Consider the following 17143-nt stretch of genomic DNA (forward strand, 5'->3'; position numbering starts at 1 on the left):
TTAAGGCCGTGTATACATATTTTTGCAACTTTGGCCGTGTCGATATCTTTGCCCTTGACTGTATATAATTTTATTTCAAAAAATTCTGTGGTAACCTAGGAGTCAAATTAGTTTTCTGAAACTCACTTACCTTAATTTTACATTAAACCGTACGTTTATAATCGGAGATTGCAAATATCATTTTAACCGTTTACAAAAGTGACAGCTCATAGTTCAAACGCCAAAACCAAGTGCTATTTCTAAGCTGTTTCGCACTACAATGATCCGAATCCGTGAAAATACGGTCCTGAATGGTCGTTGCGAAATGGGATGTCGGAAATTGGGTCTGGTGCGTAAACTACCATACAAGTAGTTCTACAACTACTCTGGTCCGTATTTTCACGGATACGGATCCGTTTCGAATCAGACGTGGTGCGGAACCGCTCTGAATGTGTGGTAAACGATTTGTGTGGGGCGCGCAGGCGGTGTGCGCGCCGGTGTTCCCTCTGCTCGAGGTAAAGCCGCCTTTAGTGGGCGCGCTGCCGCCGCATCATTTGCTGCCGCCGCTCCACGAACACCACCTTGTGAGTCGACGCTCGCACCGACCTCATAGAGACCCAAACGGACCCGATGCCTCACTGTCCAATGCCCGCTGTACTGAGACAATGTTGGCCCAACTAAGGGACGTGGTTATTCGTTATTCGTACTCACTCTTAACGTATAATCGCGTGCCTCAGTTGGCATATGTACAGTGGGCATAACGCGTAATCATCATTTCTCTCGCACCACCTTGTACTGTTGGACATAAAGAAATGGTGAATGCGCTTGCGATCGTGTGCGCGTTAGACTTCTTACCCTTTTGCTAGAACACCGGATCCGATTACTCTGTATTAGGTTTCTATCTCGGGTACGAACTACGTTTTAAAGCTTAAGTGGCAGTATCTAGATACTGCTAGATAGTTGGCAATTAAGCATGGTTTTTCTGGGTATAAATAGCCGAATGGCAATAGAACACAACCATATGTTCGCAGCTGTGCCTCTGTGGTGTGTAATTATAAAAAGTGGCCTAGTTCCTTATTTTGCGGGACGTTCGAAAATCCCTTCTTAGTGCATCTCTAATGAACTTTAGGTGTATGAATGCCAAATTTTAACCCTTTTTTTCTGTTTAGGCTCCGAGTTATCTGTCTCTCAGCTAGTCAGTACCTGTACTCAAGTTTATGTCTGTCAAAAATCAAGTCTATCTCCAAGTTTAGCTCCAGTGGTTTCGGCTGCGATCATTTTAAGTATATCGGGGGCCAGCTAGAGGAGACGTGTTTGAGCTGAAATATATTCATGCATTATGCTATTATGCTAAACTATTTCAGATAAACAATTTTAAATCTAAATGGAAATGTAAAGCAAAACGTAATCGGATCTGGTTTTAAATACTTCTGGCTAGTTGACGTGGTGGCTGCCACGATATTGAATCGACAACAATGGGTCTGCTGAAATGTCTTTAAGTGGCCAGTTATTTTTTATTTCTGGGACTTGTGGAAAACAATCAGAAATAGAAAAAAACACATCGTGAAATGTAGTACCTAACGGATTGGCTACAAATATTATGCACCAAGAAAATAACTTGTCTTGTTTAGCTGTCGTGGCGGTGACCACTACAACTCCGCCGCAAATAACTCTCTTTCTACCTTGTAGACAACTTGAAACTTTCGGAATGCTCAATTGTCTTTTCGTGGTAGACCCCCCCTCTGAATGAAACACTCGGTCCAGCATTTTCTAACCTTATTCTTTACAGTTATTTTCGGACTCTACTGCTCAGTTCAGTCAGTCTTTCAGTAAAGAAAAATGTTAGTGAATGTGTTCAACCTAATTCATACAACAAAAAATGTGATTATTGCAATACATTTCTCTATGAGGTTGCGTGAACACAGAGTGACATTATGTGATTGGTGCTGCCCCAGAATCCCTTAAATTGGTTTGGATGTGTGGTGTCGAATTCCCTTTAGTTGCCGATTAATTAACAATGTAAATAAATAGAACTAGAAACCCGGTGATGTGGACTGTAGGTATGAATTTTATTTATTTTGCGTTGTAATTCCCCTTTCGCTTGTGGCTCATTATGATCTTCCTTATCTTAAGTGCACGTAACTCCCGGCGGCTGTTATTTCTTATTTAGACCCCGATAATGTATCCATAATGTAATGGTCCTTAGAAATAGTTGTCACGTTATTTTATTAAGCACACTGATCGAACGTGACATCGTCAGATCACGAGTAGAGGTGGACACGTTCACAGCTTTATCTGTTTGTTTTCTGGCATCGCCGTGGTACGAACCCGTTGCGTATCCGAAAACTACTCAAGCACATTGCAACGCTGCAGAAAGTTTTCGACCATTCCCGTACTTGCACCTCTCCTTATTTTTGCCATTGCCTCTTCCGAGTTATGTTGTTATTGTTTTATCTTGCGAAATTTACTGTTGACATTAACCATGGACGCATGGCTAACGTGAGTCGTCAAATAGTGTTTAGATATGACATCGATGTTGCAGACAAAGATACAGGAAGTATTCCAAAGGTGCACTTTACACTTGGGCAGCACCACTCAAGGACTCACATCGTGGATTGATTTTCATGTTTGTGCTAAGGAAATTCGTAATGTTTTACTATCTTATTGCTCAGTGTGATAATTATTGCGAATTCTCTTAGAGGTACTAATAATTATTTTACGTGATCAGATTCTACCCAGGTAACCCCTTATCCAGCGATCCCATCCCGGCAATGTCAGAGAAGACGAAAACAAGCAGCTGGAGCTGAAATCAAAAATATTATGATTATATATTTTAAGGTCGCAGTGTACGCAGTAATGTGATCTGTTTGTTCCACCAAGTACTCGATCGAACCTTGTACCTGTCATCGCGAAGATGTTAAAAATCGTTCTCCCAAAAAATCAAGTTTCGTACATTGCGACCTTTAAAACGTCCAATAAAATAAGCTGCAACTAACTAGGCCTTTGTGTTTTAGATGGGAGGCCTAGCCAAGTCCCCACTGGCCGGGCTAGCGGCTTTAGGCCTTGGAGGGTTGGCGCCGTCCAACACGGGTGGACTCAACCCGGCAGGTATAGGAAAAAGCACGTACCCATTTTTTTACCTATTTTATTTTACTCCTTGTGCTACCACTCCGTCTGTATTTTAAATAAGCCATTTAATTTTATTTCTGCTATTAAATTTGCTAGTTTTTTATAGCAAGATTTCTTAATAAAAATAAGTCTAGTATGGATGAAAAAAAAAATGTAGACGGAGTTGAAGCGTTTTATCCTAACCCGAAATAACCAATCTGAATAACCATTGTTCTTGTAGCTAATTATTTTACCCCTAGTTTTTTATTAACTAAATCTATAACATCACGCACCAGCATGATATAAGCGTGAGTCAACCATACTGTATATAGTATTTTTATTGTGAAAGCCTTACTTTAATAAGCCTTTAGTTACGTTTGTCAAGCAAATACTTATCACGAAAAATCTTATGACGAATAACTTAGTGGGTTCAGTTTCTTTAAAACAAAATACCAGAAGAGTGGTTTTTAGAAACTAACCTGTAAATGATGATGTTGATGATTTATTGATCCCATTCCCCGACCAGGAAGATTACCTTCAGAGCATTGCTTTTAACTTTTCCCGCAATATAGTAAAAACGGTAATAGTAGATTGTTGCACCAAGCAGAAAGTTATTTATTATTGTACCGAGTGCCGATTTGGAGCCCGAGCGTCAGCGAAGGCTTTAAAAATCACGAGGGCAATATAAATTACTTTCTGCTTGGTGCAACAATATACTTAATGCGCGGTGCATAATCTGCTTTTCTTTCAACTATTACAGGAATAGTAGACGAAAAAAACTCATGCTAAACAATTAATAGGAAAGAAATGTCACTAGCACTCGATGATTCCATTTTTGTAAGTTTACATTCGCACTCTCAAAAAATGCTCACGGAAAATTAGCAAGGTTCCCGCCAATTTGTTTTTTTTTTTAATTTCTTACTTTTTTTGGCAGAGTTAGTATATATAGCAGATATTTTTACCCGCGATCTGACAAATTTCGGATGGGCGCCAGGTTGGCCAACCAAACACACAAAGTTTTTTTTTTATATTCGGCTACTTTCTATTTTTGGTAGGATTGGTAGTAATAATCTTTTGTACGCAATCTGTCAAATTTCATAAAACCGTCAGGTTGACCAACCTAACACTACATTTTTTACACTATGCAGGCTAATTCTATAGCAAAAATACTTGTTACCTCTTTGGTCGTGCAATTTAAAAAAAAATTAAAACGATGCAATAAAGGATTTTCATACATTTTTTCTGCTCTAGAACAGAAAAGTCCCGCTTTGTGCTGGGTATTTAGTGCGGTTATGATGAAATTATAGCATAGTTGGAAGAAAAAAAGTAATTTTTCACACCTCTTATTTAGAAAAGTAACTTTTCCTCCCTGACGAGAAGGATCAAAGTGCAACTTTTCTCTTCAAGACTTTTTTACGTGTTTTTTTGTAAATGCAATTTTTTGAAGTTGATAATTTTAACCACGCCATTTTATATACTGGTTGCTCTTTAATTATTTTAAAATTGTTTTATTTCAATATTTTCTCATACTCGGTGTGAAAAGTTGTATGAGTCACTCGGGGGCTAAATTATTTTCATCTTGGGCGTTAACACTTTAATCCCTCATTACGCTCAGGATTCTATTGTAGAGTCCTTCGCTACATTCTGGATTCAATGTACCGCCCTTGCCGTAAATACTTTGCTCCCTTGTGACACAAATAACTGTTTTTTGTCTATTACTGATTAGTTGCAATAGTAGCATATCAATGGTTATTCGCGTAAACCCTAATCGTTCTATATTAACTGTTTTATTTTTAAATGCAGCTTTAGCGGCACTAGCTGGCTCGCAACTGCGCACCTCGAATCAATCTCGCAACCAGCCCGCGACCAACCAGCAGTCGCACGAAATGACCGTGCCCAATGAACTCATCGGATGCATCATTGGCAAGGTAATCTTATAAAACAGCCTAGCTAAAGGATATCCTAGTACTAATATTATAAATATGCAAAAGTTTGTGTATATATGTTACTCCTTCACGCTATCTTTATATCTGGAACACATTCTACTTTTTAACACTCACCCCTAAAGCGTCTAATCGAAACTGGTTAGATAACAATTTGATATAACCAGTGTGCGGCACTTGAGGAATCTTACAAGCTACAAATTGTATTCCACTCTTACATGCGATTGGCTGCGCGGCAAGCGATTTCTCTGTTCATTGCGCTGCACACGCAATATATTAGAAAATCGCTGGCTCATAGTAGTGGCCGGGCTATGAGGGAATGTTAGAATTTACCTCACGACGTGGAACAGTTGCTTGATAGGCACTTGTGTAGAATCTCAGAACAGAATGGATAGGTCTGTGGCCGGTCTAAAAGTTAAGATATATATTACTTGGTGGATTTTTTACAAAATTACCTTTGTTTCATTAAATATCATCATCAAAAGTGCCTAGGGATATTTTTTATGCCTAGACAGTTTTGAACATTTCAATAAAGCCAAATTACTTCTGTACCAAAACATCTGTCTAGAGATACTAATGAGTATCCCAAGACTTTTGATTTGTGTATAATCACAATAAAATGTGTGTTATTGAACTTAAGTTAATTACCTACCATGTTGTTGTTTTGTCGTTTCAGACCATTTGTAGATATTGTTTCCCGTGACGAATTATGTCAAGGGCGTGATTTATATAATGCTTGTTGCGATCCTAACGTACTGCTTACATCTTCACAGGGCGGTACTAAGATAGCCGAGATCCGTCAAATATCTGGCGCCATGATCCGGATATCGAACTGCGAGGAACGCGAAGGCGGCAGCACCGACCGGACCATCACCATATCCGGCAACCCGGACTCCGTCGCCCTAGCTCAGTATCTCATCAACATGAGGTAAGGCGCACACACGACATAACACATTTACCTTCTCCTCTTATACCAACCATTGACTTACCTATCATCCGTTTTAAGACGCCTAGATATCCACCCTCGAAGATCGATTATTTTAACATCCTATAATTATCCTCTGATTTATCTTTACCTTTTTATGGGACGGTTCGATTGCCGCGTAAGTTTGCATTGGATAACCTTAGCGTTTGTGTGAGACTGAATTACGAAATTATGAAATTGAAAAAAAAAGCGGTGTATATTGAAAGTTTCATTTAAAATGAGAAACCAATATTAGAGACTTTTTTTATTACCAAACTCACTGAAAAATGCTGTTGTTTCGATCAAATTTGTTTCGCTAACTGTCGCTATAACGTGATATGATTATAACAACACGCTAGCGTGAAGCTTAATTTTAACCTAAAAACCGAAATTAACTTGTAACAAAATATAAATATCAGTAAATTACACGATTTAGCCTCCCGCAAACGGCTTTTAATATCATTTCAACTCGATAACGGATCGCGAAAACGCATCGAATCGGCCCTGCTTGTCGCCTAACCCTTTACAAGTCCTGTCCCGCTCCCACAGTGTGGAGCTACAGAAGGCGAATCTAGAAGGTGGAGGGACGGCCGGGGCCGCGGCCTCGTCTAGCAGCCCCCTGGCCTCTGCCATCCCCCTCGCGCAGCTGCTGACCAAGACGGGGGCTCTGGGGGCCCTCAACTCGCTCTCAGCCCTCGGGGGCCTCACCGACCTTCTCAGCGGCACAACCCCCGCCCAACCGGTCCAAACAACTGGCGTTCACCGCAACCATAACAAATCCTTCAACCGCAGAAATGACGATGAAACCCCCACGAAAACGTCCAAAGAACGAAACAAATACAATCCCTATTAGAACATAGATACCACGTCGGGGGTTTCTCGGACGCCGGTTGACGACGATTGTACGCTAGAGTTAGTTTAGTCGTTTGATTGCCGCCACGCGGTTGTAGTCGCGGTCGAATCGCCGCGTGATCTATCTCGAGCGACGTGTTAAAAACGAAAGGCTTTATTTATCTTAAATCATATGTATTTTTAAACTTGAAACCTAGTTTATGAACTGACGAAATCAATCTATAAATCATTGGGGGTTTCCATTTTTAAAGAACTGGAGGAATTTTCGTTTTATTGTGTACAGTAGAGATCTCGATGTTCAGACCTACAGAGTCGGATTTTCTGTAACTAGATCCTCTATAAAATCGTTTTACGAAACCGATGAGTCGGATCTGTATAATTTCTTTTTCTAATCGTTACTGACAAAAAATTTTTTGCGCTTAAAATCATGTGGCTATATTTTAGTGATGGGAACTGTCTTAACATGACACAGATTTAGAAATTGTAGCTATCGAGTAGTTTCATATAATGGTTTATAATGAAGCCATTGTATTTTGATTTTTGTATATTCTCGGTGTTCCATGTTTACTAGGTTTTTGGATAGTTACGAATCTGTTTTAAACCAAATTAACTACTTTGCATTTACAAAGTCCAACATGGATGAACGGTAAATCGGCAGTTCTAAGAAGTAAGAATACCTAGTTGTAGTAAGTTAGGGTACTAGGTTAATAATATAAGTAGCGGGGCTGTCTAGTCTACTGTAATTATTTTCGGCGACATTAATTATATTTAAACGTACAACTCATTGCAACATTACATATTAGAAATCTAAAACCTAATAATCTATTGTTAAATTTCTCATCGTAATATTTTTCATTTCGCTGTGCATTTTAATAGCGAAGATCGTTCTGAAACCTTTTTTTTTTCGATCCGCGTGTACTTAATGAAATAAGACTACAAAATTGACTTCAGATTCTTCAAATAAAGAGTTCAGTATACTGACATTTCGTGCACTGCCTTGGAACATTTTAAAATATTTAAAACAAGATAATTTATAATTATAATGAGTATCGATAACTAGGGATTGTGACAATAGTAGAAAATACATAGATGCTTAAATAATAAATATTATATTGAATATACAATGCTTCGCGTATGAAAGATTGTACATAAGTCTATTTGAATAAATACAGGGTGTCTAGTGAAAACATCAAACTGTAATTCAGAAATTCGCTTTTTAGACTTAGCTGAGGTAATCTCGAATAGAATTTTTGAATTTCATCAAATTAAAACGCGTTTCTATTGAATTATGTTTGATGGCTACTTTACCGATTATTAATAATTTATCAGTGTAAGATTGTAGAAAACATAATCGGGCTCTTTTTAAAAATTATAATACTTTTTAAATTAAAGTAAACTTCGTAGGTATATCGTATCGCATTCTTGACTCGATAATAATTGTTGCCATTCGTTTATTGAATCACCCGAAAAGTAAGAGCGCTTTGGCACCAATGTTGTGTTTCGGCGTGGAGAGTAAGACAGCCGGTGAAATTACTAGCACGTGAGGTATCCCATCTTAAGCCTCTAGCTTGGCAATGCATCTGCAATACCCCTGGTGTTGCAGATGTTTATGGGCGGTGGTGATCTCTTACCATCAGGAGACCCACTTGCTCGTTTGATGGCAAACAGTCGAATATTAAAAAAGTGAAGTACGTATCTGTTAAATGAAAGATAATAAAAACAATGCTTTGAAAATATTTTCTACGAAAACGAAGTTTGAAGTAAAGTAAACCAACAAGCCAGACCTGTCTGCAAAACTAATGCGAGCACATTAACCACAATTAGTTCGAATTGTAAAATTTGTTTAAGAATACCTTGAATCAATAATACCACAGTTCCCAATCCGCACTGGGCCCGCGTGGGAACTACGGCCCAAGCCCTCTCATTCTGTGAGGAGGCCTGTGTCCAGCAGTGGGACGTACATATATAGGCTGGAATGATGGATGATGAATAATACCACAAATATCGGGTCACATACAAAAATCAGAACTTAAAAACTGTCCGCGTGAACGAACATAATATCCTTACTATACTGAGCGGTAATTTTGTATGAAGGGTTGGCCAAATTTTGTGCCGCTGAGTATATATTGAATTTGTTATACAGTGTGCTAGAAAATCAGAATTAAAAATTAGAAATCATTATGTGTGATATGTGTTAATAATGAAGTCTGGCAACAATGTCCACAACAGTTCTAATTTCAACCGTATAATAACCATAAACATCTAGTTAAGTCACAAATCACCTAAGTATAGAATCAAGTCCAGTAAACTATTTGAACAAGAAACTATAAAAAAAAAACAAGCGAACTAATCAAAATAAGACTTCATTGGATACGACTTCAGTACCTACCCGTGTGGGTATTATTGATTAGAGATAATGATACATGTCATTGGTTGAACCTCGAGGCGCTCTTTATCTTCGTTTTCGATGTGTTTGGAGATGATATAATGTCGTCTGATTTTATACAATTGGTAGGTGTTTAATAAACTAGCCTTGTAGCCCAAGCAGCCGCTACGTTAACTTAAAATCAACGTTTTTGTCACTATTGATACTTGCACATTAGGTGTAGCTGTTTTGTATTTAATCGTAATCGAGGTAAAGGCAACGTAGTTATTACAGAATAAATGTAAAAAGGTGACGCTTGCCTTTACGCCGTCTTTAATTAGTTAGTGCAAAATTAAAATCGAGGTCCAATGGAATGTTTGTAACGGTACTTATAATTCGACCGCCAAGATCAGTTTTATTTGTAAAGATAAATCATGTTAATTTTAAGGCACTTAATTAACATTTTTCATATCGTTTCAGGAATTATATTACTCGCTAGAATCGTTAAGTAAAAGTGTATTGTTTCAAGTACATATTTAATAAAATATAAATAACTCGTGTACATTTTTATTTATACGGCCCACTCGCTTTCGCGTGCACATTCTGAGTGCAGGTAATGTCTTGTATGAATCGGATAGCCTCCTAATCAAGAACCCACGCCATTTTCCTGCCAACCCAGGCACCAAACATTCCCGTGATACCTGACGCCGAACTCTGCTCCACGAGTAACCTCTCCTACAAGCTCACTGGATCATCCAATATCCTGGTAAGATGTTTCCTATACGTTTTAATTTACGTCCTAGAATATCCAGTCGCATTATCGGGGTTACGTCATGGCATGTTTATTATTTTTATGAAAATTCGACTGCCCTTTTATTTCTGTTTCCTTTCGATTCCATTTCCGAGCGATCCATATTTTAATACGTCACTTTCATCATAGCATTCATGTCGCTAGTGTAAATACGTCTAAACTTCTTAAAGTTTATGTGATTAGTAGTTATGACGATGTATTTTGATTCACTTTGTACACTGTCGGTTGAAACATTTGGATATGTTTTGTAATAGAAGGCGGAGGTGAGCGCGGGTGTAATGATGCGGTGTCGTGTTGCAGGATCACGATGGAGACGGCGGGGCTGCCGCTGCCGGGCTACCACTACATCGCTCCCAACCATATTGTGAAGGCGCCGATCCATTGAATGGGGCTCCGCGGCCAGAATCCCAACGCTGCGTACAAACTCTACAACTCCGACCGCGCGTACTACATCCCGCAGCAATACGGGACTCTGGCTCCGATATATTTCTTCAAATGAGTGCGAAGACCAAACTGTATCTCGATGACGAGAAGGTAACCGATTGGCAAAAATCAAGCTACCTAGCTGAACGTATGTTTACATTTGTTACGAGTTTATAAGTATTTTAGATATTCTTATATTTATTCTCCACTGTATTTAATTGATCGTTCGTAGAGGTCGGTCGACTATTCGATAAATCGAAAGGAGGTTGGTCGGTGGGATTTTGGCAGCATGAAAATAAAGTGACTGACGTTAAAAATGTTATTAATCCGTGTGCAGTCAACAGGAACACGAAGCACTTATTTTAAAAGCGAACGATTGGTATTTTATGTTAACTTCACAGGTTGACTGGTCACGGATTATCGATTTATTATTATAATGACAATGTATGCAACAGGATTTAGCTAAGCTGATCGAATTTACTATGGAGTTAAGCGGTCGAGTATTTTAATTATCTGTTAAATTTGATTTTTTTATGATCAGTACTGACCACAAATAAATAAAATGTTCAAAGTATGTTTAGTCGAGCGTCGGCGTATAGTAGGTGTAGAAGCGTTACAATCGACCTCGGATCCGCTGACGTAGCGTAGCGTTAGATTAGCGAACAGAGTGAGAGGGTTAAAGACAATATTTGTACATAAAATAATCGTAATGACCTGGGAATTAGGTATTACAGTAACAGTTGCGTCGCTGGGGCGCGACGCGGCGATACGAAACCGATGGGATCAAATCCTTTAAGAAACTTACATTAAAAGCGGAGATGGAGGCGGAGGAACATTCAGTACATCACGTAGTCGTCTTCGACCATAATCAGACGTTAGGTTTATAAAAAAATAGTGTTGTTAAATGTGATAGTCTTCTAATTTATTTTACATTCGAACTATTAACACGCAATATGTGCATCGGCTACTCGAAAATTTAAGTCGAATAAATAATATTGGTCTAGGGATCAAAGCCAAAGATTGTTAAAGTTTGTTTAACATTAATATTGTTGTGGATTTATGATAAATTATTCTGAGAGTATGTAGTTAATGTTTAAAATGTAACGTATAAAAATTAATTTCAATTATTTTATCACCCTCTCCAGACTGCTCATCGTATTTAGTCCTAGATCAAGAATATAGATAGTCCTGTGGTAATCAACATATTTCCAAAAAAAGTAAAAAAAAAGCTTAGGTTAATTTAGGATAAGGTAAGTATAGGACCAGTGTAATGACATGCTTTCCAATGATTTTTCTGTTTCATGACACCAACAAATTTAGTGCCACAATATTACAAAAATGCAGTGCCAATTATTTCATTTCGAGTTCTATTTCGTACGTAAGCAATATTCTGTAAGTTCAGTATAGGAGGCGTACAGTCAGTTTTAAAATAATTAAAGTGTCAAGTTAAAAACAAATATTTACAAAATGTATCCACACACTATTAATTTAGCATCCTAGGTAATAAGATTCACAATTTATTAGATTTACAAATATAGACTCGAAACATATCCCAATAACATATTTTCCCTATGTCTTCCCCTTCAGTATTTCACTAATTAATTATAGAAAATAATAATGAATGATTGTGCCAAAGTTGTGACTAAATTTTTATGTATGGATTTGAACGTGGTATAGTACTGATAAAATAAGAGCATTATCATTTTGGTTGATGTAACAGGTGATGCTAGTCAACTAGTTCTGAGAAAAGACATTTTTAAATTAAATATTCTAGTCAAAATTTATTTCAATCTATATTTGTGTTCTCCTAAAATAGTTTTCTATTCTGTGTGGGATTGCTTGAAGTAAATTAAACTAGCAATAATTTTTTTGATAAAATCAATTATATTATAGTGTAATGAATTGCAATTAAGACAATGTATAGAGCTTTGTACATTAAGTACCACACAGATATTAATAGGATAAATAAGTAGACATAGCTCTGGAAAAAGGAGGTCAAGAAAAGACGTATAAGTTAATAAAGAGAAGAGATTTTATAGCTGTGATTAAAATTTGGAGTGTACTTTTGTGCAAAAAGTTTGCGTCAGAGTTTTGTCGCGAGTCGATAAGGAAAGCAAGCGTCTTAGTAGTAGTGCACACTTGTCGTGTTAGTGGCACGGTCGACATAACAATAAAATAACCGGCACGTTTTAGTAAATGAATATTTTTGCGACACACGCAGATTCCCGAACTCGGTCGCGGCACTGGCAGACTGTCAAAAACGTTTCTTCTGATGAATGCAATTTTAAAGCAATTAGTATAAAACGTTGATTTGTCGTTCGTTATATTATTACATTCAGTTTCTATTAATCAAGTACTAAATATTTTTTATACTCACTAGCATAATATTACAGTTCATTATTGTTAGTGTTATTTTAATTTGCTCAATTTTGTAAACTTGTGTAAGCACGTAATTATCTACATGATAATTTAAGTTTTGTTGGTCTGTTGGCATTTTTATGTGCATATTTTATTTATAAGTTTATTTACTTTTATATGCGTAGGGGCAGAAATGGCTTGTTCACGTTCGTAGATACCATTTGGTTATTCTTGCTCATGACTATGACATAAAAAAAGACTGCTGCCCTTGCAAGTTTCAAGAGCCAAAAAGAAAATATATTTTCATTGTATTGTTATATCATTAGCATTAAATATTTTTATTAATTGTATGAATCACACTATCAAATATTAGTGATTAATTGTACACTGTTCTGCAGTTTTTAACTCTCAGGCGTCATGCTGCTGTTTAATAAAAGCTTCACTCAACTTAAACGTTGGTGCCATTTGTTCTTATTGTTTGCTTGATTTTATATAAATCAGTTAATATTATTATAACTTAGCCTTGATTGACAGGGTCAGACAGCGCTGTATTATAGTGTAAAATTCGATTTTAGCAAATATTTATAAATGTAATAGCTAATTTCTTTTAAATATTCATGTTAGCACCTGTATTTTTAAATTTTAAATGCACCATATTCAAATTTCCCTCTTAAATTTATGGCTATTAAAATTGGTTGTACTTACCTAATATAATATTGCCTAAAATATCGACTGTATGTGTTGTACATCGCAAAGTCATCTGCTAAATGGGCGTAAATATTTGAATAATTTGCTAAGTCTTTGTTATATCAAATGTGCATACAGGTTCAAGACGTTTGGGTAAAAAGGGTTGTGTCGTTTGTTATGGATTTTCGAAATTCAATATTATATTGCTTCAGACCCCGAGATAACTGGGCCAACGGGGACGTTTTATCTCGTTACTATACTAGAGTAATACACCAGGGTAATAATACATACAGATAACTACACTACTCTTCCACAAGCGTTCAAAATGAACTTTTAACTGTAGTTCAAATGCTTAAAGCTCTATTCTATAACTGCATATTTAAACCATTGCTTTTATAAACCGTTTATGAAAAAAACAAAAAGGTAACTGTGAAAATTAAAGATATATTTAAAGGTGAGTTTCAAAGCAAAGAGGCATAGTCTACCTACAGAGTATACGATCAAGATCAAATTGATCAACGCGTGCGTATCAAAATGATGTGCATATTTAATATGAGTAGCATTCACTGTCTTAAGCATGTATGGGTTATGCCAACGTGTCTGTCTTCAGTGTACTCTTTTAGTAGTAATGCTAATGGTATTGACTGAGTATAATTAAGAGGAAATATCAAAAAAATGCCAAATAATCAATATCGTTGTTCATCTGCAATAATAAGCATTTAATTTTTTATCCTGTTCACTGATGTCACTGTAACGATGATACCTGGTATGATAGGTATCTAATTTGACATATCTTGCGACAGGGCATCAGGCAAATTACTTGAACAGTCGTTCTTGCATTGCCAAGTAGTTCACTTGAATAACTTCGTATCACTGTAATTGTCGACATATCTAATAGTTTTGTGAATTGTTACTAAATTTTAATGTATTACGGTTACAGTATACTGTCATGAGGTTAATTTCGAAGTTTGTTTCATTATGTTAATTCAATAAAGTGTGTAAATAACGTGAGGTTTTCATTTTTCAAACTCCCTCAAATACATTTACATAATAGGTTATTTTCAAAAAAAATTATATGTTTAAGTTAAACAAAATGCTACATACGGGTAATAAGTTTTCATAAAAAAAAACTTGTGTTGCCTTCCTCTCTTACATGTCTGTACCAAATTTCAAGTCATAGACCAACGCGCACGTAACACAATATAAGTAGCGCAAATTTAAGAAGGCACGTTTTTCTATATTTTGTGGAGTAGGCACGATGTAGACATCTGCGCGTGTATCGCGTGCATTGACACCGCTCTGCCCGGCTTCACCCCGCAAAGAGTCTGTCAGATTCCCAAACTTATTCCGTTTAACTCCCACTTTGAAAATCGGTTATTTTGTAGCGCCCCCATTTTTTTCTCACCACACAACAATCTCAATAATATTAGTCTCGCCTAATGAAGGCACAAAGGTTTTTTCTGGGCCCCGCCCGCATTAGGCCTCCAGCGCCCACAAGGGGGCGTTATCATATTTCGTTGTGAAGATGGCACAGATCGCCAACAGTTTGCATTTTCTTTAGAGCCCCCGCAGACCGCAGAGAGCAACGAGTGTGCGCACGAGCGGGGAAACTCCGCGCATGGAAAACTACAACTCCGCATTAGATACTTGCTCCGCTCTGCTACTAGCTCCGCGCCTATGGACTGACACAGTTCCCAACTCCGCTCCGGCCCAGAGGATTCCTCGTGCATTTTCTATTGGATTAGCTGCGATGAACCTCCTAAATGACGTTAGCAGTTCTGTAATTGATCGAAATGTTAAAAAGTCCGTTTGGACTATTGATGAACGCTGGGACTATAGAAACCTTGAGTTTACGGTACGATCAGCAGCAGAAGTAGATAAATAAACAGTTGTGATGTTCAAAATTATCTAAACATTCTTATTACCTTGGCCGAAGAGTCCTGTGTACGATCAGAATTTAAACAGTTGTGATGTTCAAAATTATCTAAACATTCTTATTACCTTGGCCGAAGAGTCCTGTGTAGATCATTTTTAGCACCGTGACCGCTCATCCACTTCTACTGCTGACTGTACTACTACTCTAGCTGTAACTTCGACAAGGATACACTTAGGGGCTGTTTCACCATCCACTGATTAGTGTTAACTGACGGTTAAATGTGATGCCGTCGCCGTCTATTCGAACAAAACAAATAGAGACGGCATCACACCTAACCGCCAGTTAACACTAATCAATGGATCGTGAAACAGCCCCTTAATGTGTCAAATATGCAAACCGCCTGAGATGCGCGAGAGCCAAAAAAAGCGACAAAGGTGCATAAATTTAGTGTACAGTAGAGGAAACTGAATCACGTACCAGGGTGGAACCTTTGTGCTACCTTATAATGTCATGTTGACATCCCATTACATACCTACCTATATTTGCCGCATTTGCCAAAGAAATCATAGCGACATTGATTTTAAAACTATGACATCCATAAGAACATAAATTTTATTTAACGGTAGCTTTAACTATTGAGAACCGTTTTATCGAAAAAATATAACAATTACGGGTGAAGACCAAAAAGTTGCACACCGTTAAAGCTGCGAAATTATAACTACCTGCTAACGCAGCTTTAACGGTGTGCATCTTTTTGGTCTTCACCCGTAATTGTTGGTAGTAGTATAGTTATAATTTCCACTAACTCTTTCCATTGTAACACGGAAATTAATCAATGTCATTTAATGGAAAAAGTTAGTGGAAATTATAACTACCTGCTAACGCAGCTTTAACGGTGTGCAACTTTTTGGTCCTCACCCTTACCTTTACTAATGGAGAGTTATTAATTTTAGTTAGCAATAATAATGCAAACATTTATTTGACGTTTCAGAGAGGCAGCAAATGTTAGTGTCAGTAAAGTTGTTAGAGCTTTGTTATCGATACATTGCGTGCCGAATTAATTTGTGTGAAAAAAAAGTTTTTTTTTTCAACATACTAATTTACGTTCATTAGGGCTTATGCTTTCAGTCCCTATTCAGTTCCCCTTCCTTATTTATTTTCAGTTCTTATGGAAGCCACACGTAGACTGGTAGGTACGTGATTCAGTTTACACAAAGTAGGTTTACGTTTTCACGGTATACACGAGGTAGATAGGTACACTTGAAAAGCGACGGCCCCAGGCACGAAAATGGACCGGAGTTAGCACATACTTAATGTCCGTGCCATCTAGCGGGAACATTAAGATCCTATAATAAAGAACGTTTCGGAGATGGCGCTATTAGGTAGGTTATCAAAAATAACCACAAGATGTCGCGACGACAGTTACTATAAATAGAATCCAGATAAATAAAATATTAGTTAGGTATACTTAATTAAATATTGTGCTTAACTACTAAATATTATAATTTATTTCCCGTGTGTATTACCAGTTATGGGTACTATTAATCACTTTTATTGATGTTACGACCCACTTATATACATCTTCCGGTGTTGTATATATGTAGTGCCACGGTGAGGAAATTTTACTAGGTAAGGTATAAATTTTAATGTGAGTAATTGGGTCATAGGTAGGTAATCCCAAAGGTCAGATCAGCGTTAGCCAGATCTATGGAACTTATTATTATAACTTATTATTGAAATGGCGGCATTTCACGATATGCCTAGGAATTTCGTGATC

General features: G+C 37.3%; 1 protein-coding gene across 7 annotated transcripts in view; it reads left to right on the forward strand.

Moving 5' to 3' along the window:
- mub (poly(rC)-binding protein mub) overlaps positions 1 to 13045 on the forward strand; it is a 251124-nt gene extending 238079 nt beyond the window's left edge. For 3 of the 7 annotated variants that reach the window (XM_074086919.1, XM_074086918.1, XM_074086921.1), the window contains 5 exons: positions 462 to 563; positions 2994 to 3099; positions 4891 to 5015; positions 5804 to 5958; positions 6544 to 9767. In XM_074086919.1, the coding sequence (XP_073943020.1) occupies positions 462 to 563; positions 2994 to 3099; positions 4891 to 5015; positions 5804 to 5958; positions 6544 to 6847 (792 nt within the window). In that variant the 3' untranslated portion in view covers positions 6848 to 9767. Of the gene's footprint in view, positions 1 to 461; positions 564 to 2993; positions 3100 to 4890; positions 5016 to 5803; positions 5959 to 6543; positions 9768 to 10322 lie in introns of those variants that run through there. The other 4 variants (XM_074086924.1, XM_074086925.1, XM_074086922.1 and 1 more) reach the window with 4 other exon arrangements.
- Positions 13046 to 17143: the final 4098 nt, after the last annotated feature.

This window comes from Choristoneura fumiferana, chromosome 4 (assembly GCF_025370935.1).
Source record: "Choristoneura fumiferana chromosome 4, NRCan_CFum_1, whole genome shotgun sequence".
NCBI classification, from domain to species: Eukaryota; Metazoa; Arthropoda; class Insecta; order Lepidoptera; family Tortricidae; genus Choristoneura; species Choristoneura fumiferana.